Genomic DNA, 21,487 nt, shown 5'->3' on the forward strand with positions numbered 1-21,487 from the left:
TTTTCTCATAGACTCCAATGAAAACAGCTCCAAAAACGGACGTAAAAAACGCCGCGAAAACGGCGCGAAAAACGCCGCGAAAAGTGCGAGTTGGTAAAAAAACGTCAGAAAAGCAGGGTCTGTTTTCCCTTGAAAACAGCTCTGGATTTTCAGACGTTTTTGTTGACTACGTGTGAACATACCCTTACCGTTCACATTTTTTTTTTCCATAGATCAAATGTAAGAGCAACTTGGTGATAAATCTTGTTAGAGAAAAATGCCTCTTTCTTTACTTATCAGACCTCTCCTCTTCCCCCTTGCACTGATCATTTACTCTCAATTCACTGGTAAAGTTCATATTCAGTGCGGCAGTGATGAAGACAGATGATCAGCTCACTGAGAGTTGCTGCCCATAGAAGTCTATGGAGAGCGGAGAAGGAGGGAGCAGCTGCAGAGACACAGATGCTGCTGCTTCTAGTGTTTTACGGCCTCAACCCAGTGTTTAATTCACAGCTACACTGCTCATTACAGCTGTGTAATGTCCTCCATGCTTCTCTGTGTGAGAGACATAGGGGAGGGAGCAAGATCTTTTCTTTGGGTGCCACGGTGTATAGGAGACGGCATATCAGTTAGTCTCCTCCACCTCTGGAGTTGAGTTCAGGGAAAACTGACAATTCGAAATAAAACCTGCAGTGGGGTAAACTGTTGATATATGCAGGATACAAGTCATATAATGATGTGCGCATGCCTTCTGTTATCGTTGGCGGCGATGCACGGCCCCCTCCGGCTCCTTTCGCGCACTGCGCATGTCCGGAACTCCCGTTACGCGTCGGGAGTCCGGTTGTGTGCTGCAGCGTGTGGAGCCGGAAGTGGGGCATGCCTCGCTTCCAGTCGTGCCAGGGCGCATGCGCCGATTATTCATTGCGGCGATGTGCTACACCCTAGTATACACAATAATGCACTATATAAGTATCGGACATGCTCTTGTACTGAGCACATACCCCCTGAGGAAGCACTGAAGGCGAAACGCGCGTTGGGGTGTTTGTGGCAGAGCCAACATCGGTGGTAATATCTTTACTTGTAATGGGTCAGCTTGTTTTCTGACTGTTACTACAGGTAGCAATACTTCCCCCTGTCTTTTCCCTATCTCTACCAGTTATTAAATTTATATGGGATATTAGAAGACATTAGGGTCTACTATTACAAAACCTTTTTGTGGGTTAAATAGATATACACATATACACGCTTTGTAGCCAGTCCGTACAGCCTATGTAATCCATTGCATCTTTTACTTAGTAACTTCCATGTTGAGCTCCACAATACCACACTGTTTGTACTAGAGTCTTGTTATTGCATGTTTTTTTAAATGTATGTTATATTTATGTAATAAAGAAGTTTTTCATATTCTTATATATACTTTGGCTATGAGCTCTATTTTTTCTGGTATGGTTCAACTGGCTATGGAGCAGCCTTTATGGTAAAAATATGGGAGGATGTTGGTATATTAAACATTACCTAGCCTTTAATAATTATGCATGTGAAGCTTGTTTATTTACAAATATAATGGTCAGGTATTGTATTATTTCTCATGTAAACACACATGACAAGTTTGTACTGAAAAGACCATTGAAACAACCATTTCTCTTTAAAGCCTACTTAACCTTTTAGGTGACTTTTCACAATAATCTGTCATACGTGTGTGCCTGAGGAATAACATTTTTGGTGGCCATTATATGACTTGTATCCTGCATTTTTTTTTTTTTTTTTTAGGGCAATTTTCCCTTCTGCATGCTCTCTCTAATTCTCAGCTCTCCCTGGGCTAGTGGATGGAGCCTAACTGCTATCATGTACACATAGAGACAGGGCAGAGGGAAATTCTGCTCTCCTATCCATTTCAAAAAAGCTGCAGCATCATGGGGGAGATTACATAGCAGTAATGAGCAGTGTAGCTGTAAATTCAGCACTGGGGTGAGAGAGAACATTAACCAGAAGCTGCAGCAGCTTCTGTGCATCTCTCTGCTCCCTCCTCCCCCTCATCTTTCCATAGACTTCTATGGGCAGCATGTAACCTGATCCTTTAAGTGAGCTTATAGTCCCTCTTATCTCGAAGAGATGGATTAAAACGTAAATTCAGAGTAAGTGAACCCTTGGAGGATGGGAGGACGGAGCCTGATAAGTGGGGGGAAAAAAAGTTTTTTGTTTTTTTTTTCTAATAAGATATATTCGAACGTTTCTTATATTCACTTGTGATGTGATTTGTGCAAAGTTTGTTGAAAAATTAGTGACCATTTCACTCTGGCCATGATTTTCATAGTCCTTTTCCATGCTAGGGTTTAAGCTACATTTTGAGTTCAGCATTTCTTATATATTTCTGTGTGTTCCACAAATGCCAATATCTAACCATCTTGTTCAGGTTTGTGGCCTGAGGAGTGGTATGAAGGAGTCTGTGAAATAGCTACAAAGTCCCCTTTGCTGACATTTCCTAGCAAGGAGCCTTTGCGTTCTGTCCTGCAGTACAACTCTGCTATGAAGAATGACACAGTGACACCGGTAAGAACCTCTAAAAGTGTGATCTATTTCTTGTTGCATTTGTTCTTTTTTGTGAAGATTTTTTTCTTTCCTTTATAGGCAGAACTTAATGAGCTGAGGAGCACTATTATCAATCTGCTGGACCCCGCTCCAGAGGTTTCTGCTCTCATCAACAAGCTAGACTTTGCAATGTCCACCTATCTGCTCTCTGTCTACCGCTTGGAACACATGAGGTGGGCATAACTGGATAAACACACGCCTGTTACTGCCAACCTGTTTGGATTGCTAAGTTATCTACGGCTCTGTGCACATCATGGTTTTGCCCTACGTTTAACATATACATCTATATGTGAAACTGTGACATATGCCATACAATGGCACACATCACCCATAGGCTCCCAGGTTAAAAAAAAACCTGTGCCGTAAACGTATACCTATGCAGTATTTTTGCAAGACTCTTCTGGATGGAAAAGCGTAGTAGTCCTAAAAAAAAAAAAAAGAAAAGGTCGGACATAAACAAGCCTGACGAAGGCCAAAAGGAAACACTTTTGGCCTTTGTTTGGCTAATGGAGCCCTGTGGACATGTTTACCATGTACGTCGGCAGCTTTCCCAACATAGACGCTAAATGTAGGGGAAAAAAAACCGGAATGTGAACATAGCCTAATAACGGGATTTATTTTTTTTCATCATTTTGTACACGTCTGTTTCTCTGCTAGAGTCTTGAACTCAACAGATAAGGATCGGTTCCAAGTGATGTTCTTTTACTTTGAGGACAAAGCTATCCAGAAGGATAAGTCAGGTATGTGTTTTTTAGATGGTTTATTCTTTTTGCAATGCGGACCAGCACTTTACTCGCTGTAACCCCAAGTTATGTCTCTGCTGAGAGAGCTTGCTGTGCTAATAACATTTTCCCGTAGTGTTTCGTCACCAGAAAACGAAATGTATTTCTTCTGATGTAAATATGTTTAACATGTATTAAAGTTAAAGAGACTCTGTCACCAGATTATAAGTGCCCTATCTCCTACATAAGGTGATCGGCGCTATAATGTAGATAACAGCAGTGGTTTTTATTTTGAAAAACAATCATTTTTGAGCAAGTTATGAGCAATTTTAGATTTATGCTAATGAGTTTCACAATGGACAACTGGGCGTGTTTTTACTTTTTACCAACTGGGTGTTGTACAGAGAAGTGTATGACGCTGACCAATCAGTGACTAATCGGTGTCTTACACTTCTCATTTTTCCAGCCCAGCTTCTTTCACTGCACAATCAGGGTATGTTCACACGAGGGCGTCCGTAACGGCTGAAATTACGGGGATGTTTCAGCTTGAAAACATCTCCGTAATTTCAGCCGTAACGGCATGTGCAGGCGCTTGAACGCCGCGTCCATTACGGACGTAATTGGCGCTGCTATTCATTGGAGTCAATGAATAACGGCTCCAATTACGCCCCAAGAAGTGACAGGTCACTTCTTTGACGCGGGCGTCTATTTACGCGCCGTCATTTGACAGCGGCGCGTAAATTACGCCTCGTGTGAACAGACAAACGTCTGCCCATTGCTTTCAATGGGCAGATGTTTGTCAGCGCTATTGAGGCGCTATTTGCGGACGTAATTCGGGGCAAAAACGCCCGAGTTACGTCCGTAATTAGTGCGTGTGAACATACCCAATAAGTGTCTTGCTTCTTGACTTCTTTGACGCGGCCGTAATTTTACGCGCCGTCTTTTGACAGCGACGCGTAAAATGACAGCTCGTCTGCACAGAAGATCGTAAGATGCATTGCAAGCAATGGGCAGATGTTTGCCGACGTATTGGAGCCGTCTTTTCAGGCGTAATTCGAGGCGTTAAATGCCTCCATTACATCTGAAAAGAGGTCGAGTGCACATACCCTAAGGCCGCCCCTTAAAACATTCAGCCCCAGCCATCAATATTTCTCGGGCTAATGATTAACGGGCAAAGGGTGCCCTCCCCACTTGTGATGGCGCAATTACTATTGATCACGGCATTGCTAGGACTAAAAGCCCGGAATGTGAGTTTTCTCCGATCCCGGATGTTGCCCGCACTATCACAGCATCGTAACTGTGTAGCTGGATGCTAAGCACAGACTTTGTCATGTACATTTATGGTGCATGGCGTTAAGGGGGTTAATACTTACATTGAGCATTCTTTGTTTAATAGCTCTGCAGCTCCTTAAAGGGGTTATCTGGGACTATAACATTTAAGGACTATTCCTAGGATATCAAATTGGTTGGGGTCGAACCTCATGAGATCCCCCTGCTGATCAGCTCACTGAAAGGGCCTAAAAGGCCTTCCCATTCAAGTGATGTGTAGCTTCACGTTAAACTGATTGTCCACCATTTTGATACAAAATTTACTTTTTTTTTGATTATAGAGCTCCAAATTCTCTGCATAGACATAAAATAGAATGATTCTGTCTGCCCTCAGCCACCAGTAGAGGGAGCTTGCTCCTAATCTCCCTCTAGGCTTGACTGAAGGCAGCCAGAATGTTGTCATTTAACTCTATGCCTATAAATTGAGGATTCGGTGCTTTTTAAAAAGAACAAACTAACAGAGCTCTGACCTCTATAAAAATTAATCGGCACAGAATTTCAGACCTAAAAACGACAGTGTTAAAAGGGGAATGTTAACTGTATCGAAAGGCAGAGTTCATGTCCCCAAGTACCACTTTCAAAATGCCATTCTATGGCATTTTTTGTAAAAGCTTGCTTGGTAATGACTGTTTTCTTTGCCAGTTTAGAAATAAATACAGAAGGGAAATGGTCCTAATAATCTTTTTACTTGCTATTGATCAAGATAGTGTTTTAGTGTCTGGGCACCGTTGTAAGGCTAGAAATGTGCGCATATGCTGGAGGGATTTGTTTGGAGGTAGCAAAGCTATGACAACTTTTTGTAATTTTTTTTTTAATGATGGAGGGGTTCCACTGTAACAAAAGGGAGTATCTCTTGCTCTAGTGCAAGATATGTGGATCTGTTCATTGTATTAAAGTTCTTTAAATTTAAATGGGGATCAGTTGACGAAATCATTTTTTTTTAGTGCATTCGTATTCATTTCTTTTGCTCATGCTATTTGTATGTTTTTATATGTTAATTTCAGGGATGATGCAGTGTGTTATTGCTGTTGCTGACAAAGTATTTGACGCCTTCTTAGTGGTAATGGCTGATAAGGTAAAACTCTATGGTATATATATATTTAATATAATGTAAAATAAAATTCAGAATTGTACTCTTGACTTCTAATGCGTAGTCTCATGTAGTCCAATAGTGCTAGGACCTGTCAGCTTTACACCTCTAGGACCCGCACCTATTTCCAAAAAAATTATATGGTCGGGAGTTACGTAAACCGCGTAGCTCGCTGAGCTACGCTGTTTCGGTAAGTCCCATAGTAGTGAATGGCAGTTACTGAAGCAGCGTATCATGCGAGCTACGCTGTTTCCATAACTACCGTTCAGTTCTATGGGACTTACGGAAACAGCGTAGCTCAGCGAGCTACGCGGTTTACGGAACTCCCGACCGTATCATTTTTTTCATTGTCGGAGTTCGCCTCATTCAGCCGCAACACAGCGGCTGAAGGGGGTCCCGTTCTGGAGATAGGTGTGGGTCCCAGAGGTGGGATCCGCATCTATCTGACATTTATGACATATCCTGTGGATATGTCATATATGTCCCTGATGGGAAAACCCCTTTAAGGTTTTTTTTGCATGTGTGCCAGTGTTTCCTCTGTGTTTTAGCGCCATGCTACATATAATATGCTGTAACCCCTAGGTAGCATGTATTATTGTGCTATGTCCAATACCTGCTGAAAGTATGTGTAATAATGCTGGCACACATATACTGTTGCTGGTGTCAGTTTTTAGGGGTATTCTCAACTGAAACATTTATAGCATTATGAACATACCCGTATAAATAAGGGTCCTGGCTCTGGGTCACACACCTTTCTGGAGAGTGGGAGTGGCAAGTAGGCTCGGCTGTTGGCATAAGTCCCATATGAGTCGGTGGAGAGAGATGTGTACATGCGTAGCCACCTCTCCATTCATTCTCCGGCTGGATGCAGGGGACAGGGGGGTCGGATGTCCCTAGTTTTACAAATAGGGACATCTATCAGACATTTATGGCATATCCACAGGATATGTGATAAATCTTTCTGTTGGGAATAATCCTTAAATGGTAACTAAATGCTCAACAAACTTCTGACATGACATAGTGACATATCCGATGTTTTGTATTGATTGGTGGGGGTTCGAGCACTGAGACCTCCACCAATTCGCTAAAACGAAGCACAGAAGCACTCATGTGAGCGCGTAGCCGCTTCAGTTCTGTTTGTCTTTTTCTGGAAAGCCGATGTATCGAAGTATAGGCTCATAGACTTTCTATTGAGCCAGTACTCCGATACATTGATTTCCGTAAAAAAACGAACAGAAATTAAGCGGCTGAGCGCTTCTGCCGCTTCGTTTTAGCGATCAGTGCTCGAACCCCAGCCAATCAAAAATTCTGACATGTCACTATGACATGTCAGAAGTTTGTCAAACGTTTAGTTACCCTTTAAAGTGTGATATTTATTATATTTTCTGTTCTCTTACAGCCTAAAACAAAGGAGAATGAGGAAGAGTTGGAGCGCCATGCTCAGTTCCTGCTGGTGAACTTCAATCACATTCACAAGCGCATCAGGAGGGTCGCAGACAAATATTTATCTGGCCTGGTAGACAAGTGAGTATTAAATGCCCCCAAGATTTATAGTGTTGCATGACCTGGTATATTTACTTCGGCTTCAGGGACTGGAGTGAAGGGTCCTTAACCCCTTAATGATCGCCGATACGCCTTTTCACGGCGGTCATTAATGGGCTTTATTCTAGGCCGCTGCCTTTTCACATAGGCCTAATCAACGTCCTGCATGGGTCTCCCATGCAGGCTGGAGCCGGGCTCGGCTGTCTGATGTCAGCCGGGCTCCTGCTCCAATGGTAGCGATCGAAGTTTACTTAGATCGCGGCCAGTTAACCCGTCAAATGCCTCAGTCATTAGCGACCGCTGCATTTGAGTTGTTTACAGAGGGAGTGAGCTCCCTCTGTCACCCATCGGCGGCCCGCAAATGCAATTGCGGGGATCCAGTAGGGTGCCATGGCAGCCGTGGGCCTAGCAAAGGCCCCCAGGTCTGCCCTGGCCATATGCCTATTAGGACGTGCCAGAGTCATGTCCTAGTAGATGCCTGTCCGTTCTTTACTGACAGGCAATAATGCTTTGGTATACGAAGTACACCAAAGCATTATAGCAGCGATCTGAAGGTCACATAGTGAAGTCTCCTAGTGAGACTGAAAAAATAATTAATGTGAAATAAAAATTAATAAGGTACACATTAAAAAAAATAAAACAATTTTTTTGCCATAAAAAAATGGTTTTATTTAGTAAAAGTGTAAAAACAAAATAAAACCTACACATATATGGTATCCCCGCAATCGTAATGACCCAAAAAATAAAGTTATCATATTATTTAAACCGCAAGGTGAACCCCGTAAAAAAAAACGCAAAAAACAACGGCTATTTTTTTCCCATTTTCCCCCATAATAATAATAAAAGGTTAATCAATAAGTCCCACGTACCCCAAAATGGTAGCAATGAAGTCCCGTAAAAAACAAGCCCTCATATGGCGACATTGACAGAAAAATAAAAAAGTTATGGCTCTTGGAAAGACCATGCAAAATAAAATTATTTTAGTTCAAAAGTCTTTTTATTCTGCAAAAGTAGTAAAACATAAAAAAACTTTACATATTTGGCATCGTTGTAATCGTACCGACCCATAGAATAAAGGTAGCATGTTATTTACGCCGCACAGTAATCTGCGTAAATGTGAAATGCATAGAACAATGGCTAAATTGCAGGGTTTTTTTTTTTTTATATCCCCCCCCCCCCAAAAAAAAAAAGTAAATAAAACATTTCTACATACCCCAAAACGGTGCCATTAAAAAAACACAACTCATCCCGCAAAAAAACAAGTCCTCATACAGCCATATCAACGTGAAAATAAAAAAATTATAGCTCTTCGAATGTGACGATGGAAAAAGTATAAAAATTGCTTGGTCATTAGAATGCAAACAGGGGGAAGGGGTTAAACTAAAAATAAACGTGAGAAAGTTCTAGCCAAAGCCTCCTATTTGGTGAAACTTTTTCTCTTTGGACTGTTCTGATGGGAGATTTGTGGGAAGGTTGGAAAGTGAAATATATAAAGGATTATTCTATAGGTGTCTCACATTATTAGCCAGAAAGATTTGATTGCTACCGTATATGAGAAGCGATATAAATATATAAGATTATTTTTTATTTTTTTTACTTCATTCTCTGTATTGTTTTTTTTAAAGTTATTTTCATTAATCCTAAGTGCACTTTGCTTTGTTTTTAGGTTCCCGCACTTGCTGTGGAGCGGTACAGTGTTGAAAACCATGCTTGATATCTTGCAGACTTTATCTCTGTCACTTAGTGCGGTGTGTATCAATTCGTGAATTTTCGTATGTACAACTAACAGAAAAAGAGGGTGCGGTACAGAACTGATCGAAACCCCGCACTAGGCATAACACCGTGTATCAGTTCTTTATTCCATCTCCGGTTTACAGTGAGCGGATGTTGTATGAGCGATACCCTGTGCCGTCACAATTATTGACCGGGCCTTTCCTTGGTTATTATTTCACCTAATAAATTAAGTTTATGTCTAATGTTGGGATATTGCAGTGCTTGGCAGTTCTTGTTTGTTCTGTTAGACTGATAAAGACAAATGTTTTTAACTTATTTCAGGACATTCACAAGGACCAACCGTATTATGACATTCCAGATGCTCCATACAGGATCACGGTGCCTGATACCTATGAGGCCAGAGAGGTAAGAGCGTTCTCCTTCTCTGCAAAATGTTTTTTGTTTTTTTAGTGAACTTTGAGATCTGCATCTTCTTACCATTTGTAGATGGTTTTTATGCCATGTTATATTTAATGTTTGCTCATCTTGTCATCTTGGCCAATAACTGCAAACCTGATCAAAACATATGAACTTGCTTTGTTGCAGAGCATTGTAAAGGACTTTGCTGCTCGATGTGGGATGATCCTGCAAGAAGCCATGAAGTGGGCACCGTCCGTGACTAAATCCCACTTGCAGGTGATCTTAAGTTGTCATTATTAAAGGCGTTTCTATTGATTGGTGTTTAACGAACCGTACAAGGGGTGGTACCCCCTCCAATTTCAGAAAACTCTATTTTATCTATAATCCCATTTGTGAATGTTTAAACCTTTTACATTTTTGTTATTTGTGGCGCTTTTTTTTTTTTTTCTTGGTGGTTTTAAAATTAAATACCAGGCGTTTTATATTTACTTCTTGTATAGGAATACCTGAACAAGCACCAGAACTGGGTATCTGGCCTCTCTCAGCACACCGGCCTTGCCATGGCTACTGAAAGCATATTGCATTTTGCAGGCTATAACCGGCACAACACAACTTTAGGGGTGAGTGACTACATAGCCGGTTTAATAGGCCGCCTTCCATGCGATGATCATAATTGTTCAACTGAATTTTAATCATGACGTTTGATATGTTTTGGACAGAACCATGTAGGACAGATACATATTTGTTGTTTATGTGCTGTATGTATTGTATTAATAATAGATTTATAATCTCAAAGTGATGTATAAAATAGAACTGTATGCCTTTTTAGTTTATTTACGTAGGGTGCAAGTGTCACTTTTACATCTGTTGTATGTACTACAGCATACAGTAGGTGCTGATGTACTATTATTTATGACTATTTGTATATAAATCTACCATTTTATTCCATCTGGAGCTGAAAATCATGTCATGCTGGCGTAGCTTCCTACCTACCGCATGGTCTGAAGTACAAATTACATCCATTTTTTGCAGTAGGCCTCATTCACACAACCGTATTGAGGACAAGAGCATGGGGCCCTTACAGTACCTCTGCATGTCTTCCATATACAAAGGATTGCTATATCGATATGCTCCATTGGATGCCGTATGTACGGCGCTTTTCTCCCCTTGAAGCAATGCATAGGCAGTCGACAGAGCACGTACGGCGGCACATGCAGTCCCCTACGGCGCGGTACTACTCAGTCGTGCAGGACTCTGCCACCGTAAAGCCTCTCTGCCGTGTGCTTGCGGCCTTATGCATTTTTTACTCATTGTGTGTTCTTTTGACAGCTTTATTCATGTTTGACTCTGTTATTTCGGTGGGTTTGGACAACTAATGTGCAGAATGGCAGAAAGAAGGATCAGGAATGTTGTATTTTAAAATGCCCGATCCTTTCTTTCCTCGGGAGATAAGCCGCTGCCAGTGGTGTCTCGCAGCACTGATTCCTCTCTCCCTTTTGAAATAAACCTGCACACTCGGTCGAGCATATGTGTTTGTGGGAGTCAGAAGAAATAACTGTCGGACGTATGAGTGTCTTTAATTTTGACATTTTATATTATCTCACTTCAGCTTTTTGCAATTAAACCTCTTTTTAACCAGTTACCGTCGCCGATTACAGTACTAACCTACTGCTACATAAAAAGAAAGTGAGGCAGCACTACCAGATTTGTGAAAAAAATGATCCGTTTATTCCACTCGTGTGCGACGTTTCAGCTCAGCCTTTTCACAAATCTGGTAGTGCTGCCTCACTTTCTTTTTACGTATACTGAAGGGTCATTGGACTGTGACCTAAGAGGCTTGCACCCAATCTATATCTTTCTGTCCAGTGCTGCTGATATTTACTTGTAACCTACTGCTACAGTTGCTATATTAAAATGAACCCATCAGCTGAAAACGTATTAACCCCTTAGTGACCAACAATACGCCTTTTTACGTTCGTCACTAAGGGGGCCTTAGGCTAGGCTGACGCCTTTTCACGTGAGCCTAGTCTAAGTCCTGCACGGGTCTCCCGTGCAGGCAGGAGCCGGGGCTCAGCTGACTGATGACAGCTGAGCTCCTGCTCCAACGCCCGCGATCGAAGTTTACTTCGATCGCGGCCGTTTAACCCTTTAAATGCCGCCGTCAATAGCGACCGCGGCATTTAACTTTGTTTACAGAGGGCGTGAGCTCCCTCTGTCACCCATCGGCGGCCCGCGAATGCAATCGCGGGTCTCCGATGGGGTGTCATGGCAGCCGGGGGCTTGATGAAAGCCCCCAGGTCTGCCCTGGACATATGCCTGTTAGGACGCGCCGGAGGCACGTCCTAACAGATTGCCTGTCAGATTTACACTGACAGGCAATAATGCTCTGGTATACGAAGTATACCAAAGCATTACAGCAGCGATCTGAAGATCGCACAGTAAAGTCCCCTAGTGGGACTAATAAAAGACGTAATCAATGTGAAATAAAGATTATTAATAAAAATTACAGTAAAAAAATAAATAAAACAATTTTTTTCCATAAAAAGTGGTTTTATTTAGTAAAAGTGTAAAAAATAAATAAAAGTACACATATATGGTATCGCCGCGACCGTAATGACTCCATTAATAAAGTTAATATCTAATTTAAACCGCAAGGTGAACACCGTAAAAAAAAAACGCAAAAAACAATGGTGAAATTGCAATTTTTTCCCATTGCCCCCCAAAAAAGTCATAATAAAAATGAATCCATACGTCCCATGCACCCCAAAACAGTACCAATCAAAACTACGTCTCGTCCCGCAGAAAACAAGCCCAAAAAATCACTACATTGATGGAAAAATAAAAAGTTACGGCTCTTGGAACGTGACGATGCAAAAACAAATAATTTTAGTTCAAAAGTGTTTTTATTGTGCAAAAGTCGTAAAACGTAAAAAACCTCTTAAAAAAATTATATGTACCCAAAAATGGTGCTATTAAAAAGTACAACTAATCCCGTAAAAAACAAGTCCTCATACAGCTATGTAGACGAAAAAATAAAAAAGTTATAGCTCTTTGAATGCGACTATAGAAAAAACGAATAAAATAGCTTGGTCATTAGGGCCTAAAATGGGCTGGTCACTAAGGGGTTAATTGCTGTACTTCGATAAAGGGAACCTGTGATGTCAAACATGCATGGTAACACAAACCACAACATAGAAACAACATAACATAAATAAAAACACAGACCACTTTTACTTTGGAAAATATAGGCCGCAATGTTTATTAAGGGTTACCCAAGAATAAATAAATACCACATAACCATAAAATTATTGAAAATTCATGAATCAATCATCATAAAAATATTTAACCAAGTCCCCCCAGCATTAGCTGGGAGACTAACCCCCACAAGCCATGAATCATCGATGCATGGCCCCCCCAAAACATCGCAGCCATTTTTCAACGATATTTTGTAATCCAAGATTAAAAATGTCAATCCCTACCTCAGACAGGTGCACCCCATAAAGGCCAGAAGTAAAAGCTTCCAGATCAATATGTCTGTATGAAAAACCACCTAGAGAGGGCATAAACTTCTCCATAGCCCGATTGACTCTCTTCCTTATTTTCTCCATAAATGAATATACATTACCTGTCCGAACCAATCTAGGAACCAACTCAGAAAAAATTAGAACAAAAATGCACCCTGGACCGGAGGTCTAATTTTCAACCATTCTTGTATATTACGGCCTGTGCAGATTTCGGAACCTTGAAAAATATTCAACCTCAACCAGCAACCACGACCAGACTGATCTGTTTTAGACTTCCTCAAGAAAATAGATACACAAGAAACTCTTAACAAAACATCGTTAACATCCAAACCAGAACTAACCTTTTTATTAACAGATACTAATTCACCTATTCTTAAAGCCGCAAAAAAGTCAACCACAAACGCTGTACGAAACCAGCATAACTCGAAACTATCAACGCAAACTTTCGCTAACACAAACCATAACTTACCTAACAGATCAACAGAAATAGGTCTCCTAATATCCTTACCAGGGAAGTTCCTCCGATAACCATTCAACAACTGCTTCACTGGAAAGGAATTGATCACTGGCTGTAAACCCATTCGTTTCATAAAAAATAAGATTCCTGCTAAGATTTTTGAAATGTAAGATGCAGAATACTCTCTCTGAATTAACTCACCGATAAATAATAAAAGCAAACAAACATCATTCTGCCAACAATCCAACTCAAGGCTTAACCCCTTAGTGTCTAAGCCTGTTTTGGCCTTGTGGACACAGCCGATTTTTGCAAATCTGACGTGTCACTTTATGTGGTAATAACTCCGGATTGCTTTTACCTATCCAAGCGATTCTGAGATTGTTTTCTCGTGACATATTGTACTTTATGTTACTGAAAAAATTTCGTCGTTAAATTCAATATTTATTTGTCAAAAACACCAAAATTTAGAGAAAATTTGCAAAAATCTGCATTTTTCTAAATTGTAATGTATCTGCTTGTAAAACAGATAGTAATACCACACACACAATAGTTACTAGTTAACATCCCCCATATGTCTACTTTTTGTTTGCATCGTTTTTTGAACGTGCTTTTATTTTTCTAGGACGTTACAAGGCTTAGAACTTTAGCAGCAATTTCTCATATTTTCAAGAAAATTTCAAAAGGCTATTTTTTCAGGGACCAGTTCAGTTCTGAAGTGGCTTTGAGGGCCTTATATATTAGAAAGTCCCCAGAAGTCACCTCATTTTGAAAACTGCACCCCTCACAGTATTCAAAACAGCATTCAGAAAGTGTTTTTACCCTTTAGGCGCTTCACAGGAATTAAAGCAAAGTAGAGGTGAAATTTACAAATTTCATTTTTTTTCTTCGAAAATTCATTTGTAATACATTTTTTCTGTACCACAGAAGGTTTTACCCAAGAAATGCAACTCAATATTTATTGCCCAGATTCTGCAGTTTTTAGAAATATCCCACATGTGGTCCTAGTGCGGTAATGGACTGAAACACAGGCCTCAGAAGCAAAGGAGCACCTAGTGGATTTTGGGGCCTCCTTTTTTTAGAATATATTTTAGGCACCATGTCAGGTTTGAATAGGTCTTGTGGTACCAAAACAGTAAAGACCCCCAAAAAGTGTACCCATTTTGGAAACTATACCCCTCATGGCTATAGTTCGCATTTTGAACCCACAGTTTTTTTGCTAAATTTATTTGAATTAGTATATGAAGATGAAAATCTACTTTTTTTGTGAAAAAACGTAGAAATTTTAAATTTTTACAAGGAACAAAGTAGAAAACACCTCAACATATGTAAAGCAATTTCTTCCGATTATAGCAATACCCCATATGTGGTAATAAACTGCTGTTTGGACCCACATCAGGCCTCAGAAGGGAAGGAGCACCATTTGGATTTTGGATTTCTGATTTTGCTGGAATAGTTTTCAGTGCCGTGTCGCGTTTGCAATGCACTGGAGGGATGGAAACCCCCCAATAGTGACCCCATTTTGGAAACTACACCCGTCAAGGAATTTTTCTAGGGGTAAAGTTAGCATTTTGACCCCACAGTTGTTTTGCTGAATTCATTGGAATTAGTCTGTAAAGGTAAAAATCTACTTTTTTTCTGTAAGAACTTAGACATTTTTAATTTTTACAAGGAATAAAGGAGAAAAAGCACCCCAACATTTGTAAAACAAGTTCTCCTGATTACGTAAATACCCCACATGTGGTAATAAACTGCTGTTTGGACCCACATCGGGGCTTAGAAGGGAAGGAGCGCTATTTGGCTTTTGGAGCACAAATTTAGCTGGAATAGTTTTTGGGTGTCATGTCGAATTTGCAAAGCCACTGAGAGACCGAAACAGTGGAAGCCCCCCAAAAGTAACCCCATTTGGGAAACTACACCACTTAAGGAATCTATCTAGGGGTATAGTGAGCATTTAGGCCCCACACGTCTTTTGCAGAATTTATTCGAATTAGGCGGTGAAAATTAATATCAACATTATTTCCACTAAAATGTTGAATTTTTTCAATTTCACAAAGGATAAAGGAGAAAATGCCGCCCAACATTTGTAAAGCAATTTCTCCCGAGTACGGCAATACCCCACATGTGGTCATAAATGTTTTTCATTAGAAAGTAATTAACCCTTTCCAGACTGATCCATGTTTTTCTTTTTCGTTTTTCCTCCCCGCTTTCCGAGAGCCACAACTTTTTTATTTTTCCGTCAATAGAGCGGTGTGAGGGCTTATTTTTTGCGGGACGAGCTGTAGTTTTTATTGGTACCATTTTTTGGTACATAAGACTTTTTGAGCACTTTTTATTACATTTTTTGGTAGCGCCAAGGTGACCAAAAAACTGAGATTTTGCCATTTAAAATACTTTCTTTTTCACGGCCTTCACCGTGTGAGTTAAATAATGGTATATTGTTATAGCTTGGACTTTTACGGACGCAGCGATACCAATTTTGTGTATTTTTTTTAGTTTTTTTACATTACGTTAGAGAAAAAATGTGAAAAGGGTTTCTTTTTTTACTTTAAATATTTATTAAATTTTTTACACTAATAATAACTATTTACTTTTGTTTTTACATATTTTATTAGTCCCCATAGGAGACTTGAACCAGCAATCATTAGATCACTGGTAGAATACACTGCGATACTAATGTATTGCAGTATATTGTGATTTTTACAGGCTCCTGTAAAAGAGTGATCGCTGTTTTTGTCCGTTAGTCCCGGGTATCAGCTGTAATACACAGCTGACACCCGCAGCGTATGGCGCGGGCTCAGCGCGTGAGACGCTCCATATATCCCACGACATGTTATTAAGTCATGGTGCGTGAAGGGTTTAATGCGCAGCGGATGGTGCAGAGTGAAAATTTTAATTTTCCACTGATGTGCCATTTTAGTGCAAAATATGTTGTGCCCAGTTTGTGCCACAAATACCACATAAAATATTAACCGGGTTCTCCCGGGTATGGCGATGCCATATCGGTGGACGTAAACGGCTGTTTGGGCACGCTGTAGGGCTCAGAAGGGAGGGACGCCATTTGGCTTTTGGGGCGCATGTTTTGCTTGGTAGTAGCTCTGGCGTTTTGCTGGTATTTCAGTTTATAATGTGGGGGCACATGTAGGCTGGGCAGAGTACAACAGTGGCATAATAAGAGGGTATAATAATGGGGCAAAATAAATAATAATCCACAGATATGTGGCCAGTGTCGCACTGATAAATGGTGCCCAATCTTATCCGCTTTTGGAACGCTCTGCACATTTTGCATCGCCATAATCTGGGAGCCGGAACTTTTTTTATTTTTTCACCACCGGAGCTGCGTGAGGGCTTATTTGTTGCGGGACAATCTGTAATTTTCATTGGTACCATTTTGGGGTACATGCGATTTTGTTGATCACTTTCTATGCCATTTTTCGGCAAGCCAGGTGACCAAAAACCATAAATTATGACAATTATTTTTATTTATTTTTCACGGTGTTTACCCTGGGCTATAAATTACCATTATACTTTATCCTGCAGGTCGGTACGATTACGGCAATACCATATGTATATAGTTTTTTTTATGTTTTGCAGCGTTTGCGCAATAAAATAGCCAATTTAGAAAATAAATTATTTTTTGTGTCACTATATTCTGAGAGCCGTAACTTTTTTATTTTTCAGTCAAAAAAGCTGTGTAAGGGCTTGTTTTTTGCGGGACGGGTTGTAGTTTGTATCGGTACTTGGCGTACATGCGACTTTTTGATCACTTTTTATTGCATATTTTGTGAGGGGTGGTGACCAAAAAATAGTGATTCTGGCATTGTTTTACATTTATTTTTTTTGCGGTGTTCACTGTGCGGGAAAAATAATATTATAGTTTTATAGTTGGGGTCGTTACGAACGCGGTGATACCAAATATGTGTACTTTTTTTTAAATGTTCATTTTTTTCCTATAATAAAATACTTATTATAGGAAAAAAAAAGCAGTTCTTGTTTATGTCACTTATAACTTTGATTTTTACACTTTTTTTTAAAACATTTTTATTCTTTTTTTTTTTTACTTTTTTCACTTGTCCCACTAGGGGACACTTAGACTTGCAGCTCTGATCGCTGCTGGAATACACGTAGTGTAATGCATTCCAACTATCAGTGTGACGTCCGTCACACTGACAGGAAGCCTACGACGACCACCCTCCGGCTGGTCCTCATAGGCTTCTGTACATGGCAGCCCGGAAGCCATTGTCCGGGGTCCGGTTGCCATGGGTACCATCGCCAGCCCCCGTGATTTCACGTGGGGGCTGCCGATCAGCGCTAAACACCTTAATTGTGGCGTTCAAAATCGAACGCCGCAATTAAGGGGTTAACTGCCGAAATCAGCGACGATGGGCCGCTGATCGGCAACGGGGAATGCAGGGCAGACACCCTGCACAGTTAACCGCCGCTGCTGTGTAGCGCCGCGCGGCGGTTAACTGTCAAAGCACAGACGTAACTGCACGTCAAGGTGCCCGAACTTACTGCTCACCTTGACGTACCGTTACGTCAAGGTGCGTTAAGGGGTTAAACAAAAATAAATCCAGTACCTCCATGCGGCCGAATAAACAGCCCATGTTCTTGGTGCTAAAGAATTTTTAATGTTAGATGATATTAATCCCAAATCAAGTCCCATAAATGGGTTGGGCATGAGATCCCCTCTTCCTCTGCCTCCGGAGCCAACTCCCGAAATTTCTGCCACTGACAACGAGACAGAGAATCAGCTAAAATATTATTTCTTCCTTCAACATAACTTGCTTTTAACCAAATATTAAAAGATAAACAACACAATACCAGATGCCTTAATAATTTAGTGGTAAAATCACAATTTGACGACAAGGTATTGATGGCAAACACAACCCCTTTGTTGTCCGTGTGTAACAGAATCCTTCTATTTCGGAATTCATGACCCCAAATTACAATCGCAACAATCACCGGAAAAAGTTCGAGTAACACTATATTCTTATTAACTTTATTCACTAACCAAGAGTCCGGCCAAACTTCTGCCGACCAACTACCATTCCAAAATGCTCCATAACCGACGCTTCCAGCTGCATCCGTGAACAAGCAAAGGGAATCTGAATCTTGAAATTCTTGTTGCCAACAACTATGACCATTGAATTTACTCAAAAATTCCAACCAAATCCCTAAATCATCTTTTAATGGTCTAGTTAATCTAATATGTGCCCTAGGAGACTTCAATCCTCGAGTAGCAAAATAAAGTCTTTTAGAAAAAACACGTCCCATTGGGATGACTCTAGTTGCGAAATTCAATAAACCAAGTAGAGATTGCATTTCTTGTGAAGTAGTTTTCTTTTTAGCTAATAAATCTGTTAAAAGAACTCTAATTTTTAATAACTTATCAACTGGCAATCTAAATTCCATTTTGACCGAATCTATAATAATACCAATAAACTCTAAACAATGACAAGGTGAAACCGTTCTCTCTCTAGCAAGGGGAACTCCAAACCAACCAGCTACTTCTACAAATCTCTCTAATAACTCAAAACATAAACCTGAATCCGCATGACCAATAAATAAAAAGTCGTCTAAATAATGTAGCAAACGTCCGTTCGGCATTTGCTCTTTAACTACCCAATGAAGAAAAGTAGAGAAGGCCTCAAAATAATAACAGGATAAAGAAAAACCCATAGGGAGGCACTTATCAAAGTAAAATTCATCTTCAAATTGAAAGCCTAGAGAGTTAAATCCCATAGGCTTAACCGGCAGTAGCCTAAAAGCTGATTTTATGTCGGCCTTGGCTAATAAAGCCTTGTGCCCAAATTGACGTAACAAAGCTACCGCCTGATCAAATGAGGAGTATACGACTGAAGCGGTTTCTTTAATGACTTCATCATTTAAAGATGACTTTGCTGGATAAGAAAGATGATGAATTAAACGAAATGACCCAGCTTCTTTCTTGGGCACTATACCCAGGGGAGATAATCTAAAGTTAATAAATGGCGGAGTATTAAATGGGCCAGCGATTCTTCCGAACTCTAATTCTTTCAACAATTTATCCTTAACAATTACTTTATGAATAGCCACTGATTTCAAATTATCAACCCAGCAGCAGCCCTGGCCATTATACATTGGAATTTCAAACCCTTCAAATACTTAAGAAACCCTTCATTAAAACCATTTTGGGTAACGCTCGAGCCATGGCATAAAAAAATTCCGAATCACTGGCGTCCACGCTTTTTGATAGCAACTCCTTGGTACTGGACAGCTGCTGCGCTGACTGACTCGCTCTCTTGAAACATCTACACATGGGGTGAGCGCCCCCACAAAAGGAGCACTCGTGCTTATACTTACAGTTATTAAACCATTTGCAAGTTGATTCATTAAAAGCGAAACAGACTCCTTTCCTAAGGCCATTTTGAGCAGCATTCTGCTGTTTAACTGGAGCAGCTCTTTGTGGTAACATTAAATTAAGCCAAAGACCCACATCTTTAACCCCCCATTTAAGGGACGGGTAAATTGCCAACTTTTGTCTAAACATTTCGTCATAATTGTACCATGCCATGCCGCCAAAATTGCGATATGCCTCAAGTACGATGTCTACATGCTGAAATAATCCGCAACAGTTATGTGGGTATTTCTCACTTAAAACTGCAGAATAAATGCAAAAAGCCTGTAGCCAATTATTAAAAGACCTAGGCATACTACGCTTCCTATCATCATCATTTCTCTCATCCTTTTTATCACTACGAACAATATGTTCTTTCGCTGAAGGCAATAATGATAAAATCTCTATAAATTCATTACGCCAAATGCGTTTTTTCAAATTTTTCTGTAAATAAAAGCCTAACGGAGACACTTCACAAGCAATTACTTCTCTAACACATGTCTCTACAACTCCTGTACCTTTCTCTAATAAAGGAACATTTACTACAGTGTTAGCGTTCACCTGTGGCAAAACTACAGAAGCATTAAAACTACTCTCTGTCATATTACTAGCTGAACTGCTTGGTTCCACCCATACTCCAGCTGCTGAAGAAGGAGCTGAAGCTTTACTAATAAAATCTGAAATTAAATTCATAAAGTTAACAAGAGGGACATTAGTGGGGACAGAATGCATCTCACCCCTTGGCGACTCCGTTCGTTCCTCCTCTGGCCCTAGTACCACCGCTGGAGCTAGGCCCTGTTCCTGATGTTATGCTCCTCCTGAATGCGCAGCCCGTCCTGTATGGTGAGCCGCCCGACGCTGCTGCTGTGGCGTACTTGTCCGTTCCTCCGACTCCAACGCACGACCCTGGAACCGTTGCCTTGAAGGTGTCACCGACTTCTCTCCTGATGCTGCATGTCTCCGCTGTCTCCGCTCAGCTGACTGGAAGGTCTCCGCCCCCTGGCTGGCTGCCTGAACGCTGTTCCTGCTACGGTTGCTGTGCGGTGGAGGCGAGTAAACAACTCGGCTCCTCCTTGCCCTCTTAGTCGGCCTCCTGTCACTCACTGCAATATCCGGCTCTTCCTCTGCTGGCACCGCCTCACCCTGCTCCGTCACATCCTTCCGCAAGCTCTCTTCCAGTTCCGGTGGTAACTCCGACACACTGAGGCATCTTCTTAGCCAGTCTTCGCCGCCTGCCAACTCCGCTCTTCTCATCAGCTGCTGAAAAATCTTCTTCAAATGGCCCCGACCGTCACTGAACACTGTAATATAAAGGGGAAATCTTCCCGCCATTTTCACTCAATAACCAATCAGGAGAAAGTGCGGGCTTTACCAGTTCCAGCTGGAAGATTCCAGCACCTGCTCGTATGTTCAATACAGCTGACCGACAGTTGACCCCAGCAGGTAAGTACCAACTGTAAACAATAACAAGGGGAGGAAGGAAGAAACCAAACAAGCAAACAAAACAACCTCTTTTAACTTAAATTAAAATCTGTGTGGGGCTGTGATACCATGTGTCCCCCAAGCTACTTGCATGGGGGGCCCTGACAGTCTGATCTGCAGGCAGCATGCTATAGAGCTGGAGAAACTTATCAGATCGATTTGATATATATATATGTATATATATATATATATATAGTGGGCCATTTATATGGATACACCTAAATAAAATGGGAATGGTTGGTGATATTAACTTCCTGTTTGTGG

At 40.9% G+C, this 21,487-nt stretch overlaps 1 protein-coding gene across 1 annotated transcript in view; it reads left to right on the forward strand.

Moving 5' to 3' along the window:
- The window catches only part of PI4KA (phosphatidylinositol 4-kinase alpha), a 139,357-nt gene that overhangs the window by 71,303 nt on the left and 46,567 nt on the right, over positions 1–21,487 (forward strand). Inside the window, exons 21-29 of the mRNA XM_075832282.1 lie at positions 2,393–2,529; positions 2,608–2,741; positions 3,226–3,308; positions 5,624–5,694; positions 7,109–7,233; positions 8,918–8,999; positions 9,307–9,390; positions 9,571–9,660; positions 9,885–10,004. Of these exons, the coding sequence (XP_075688397.1) occupies positions 2,393–2,529; positions 2,608–2,741; positions 3,226–3,308; positions 5,624–5,694; positions 7,109–7,233; positions 8,918–8,999; positions 9,307–9,390; positions 9,571–9,660; positions 9,885–10,004 (926 nt within the window). The remainder of the gene's footprint in view (positions 1–2,392; positions 2,530–2,607; positions 2,742–3,225; positions 3,309–5,623; positions 5,695–7,108; positions 7,234–8,917; positions 9,000–9,306; positions 9,391–9,570; positions 9,661–9,884; positions 10,005–21,487) is intronic.

Source organism: Rhinoderma darwinii, chromosome 1, assembly GCF_050947455.1.
Source record: "Rhinoderma darwinii isolate aRhiDar2 chromosome 1, aRhiDar2.hap1, whole genome shotgun sequence".
Classification (NCBI taxonomy): Eukaryota; Metazoa; Chordata; class Amphibia; order Anura; family Rhinodermatidae; genus Rhinoderma; species Rhinoderma darwinii.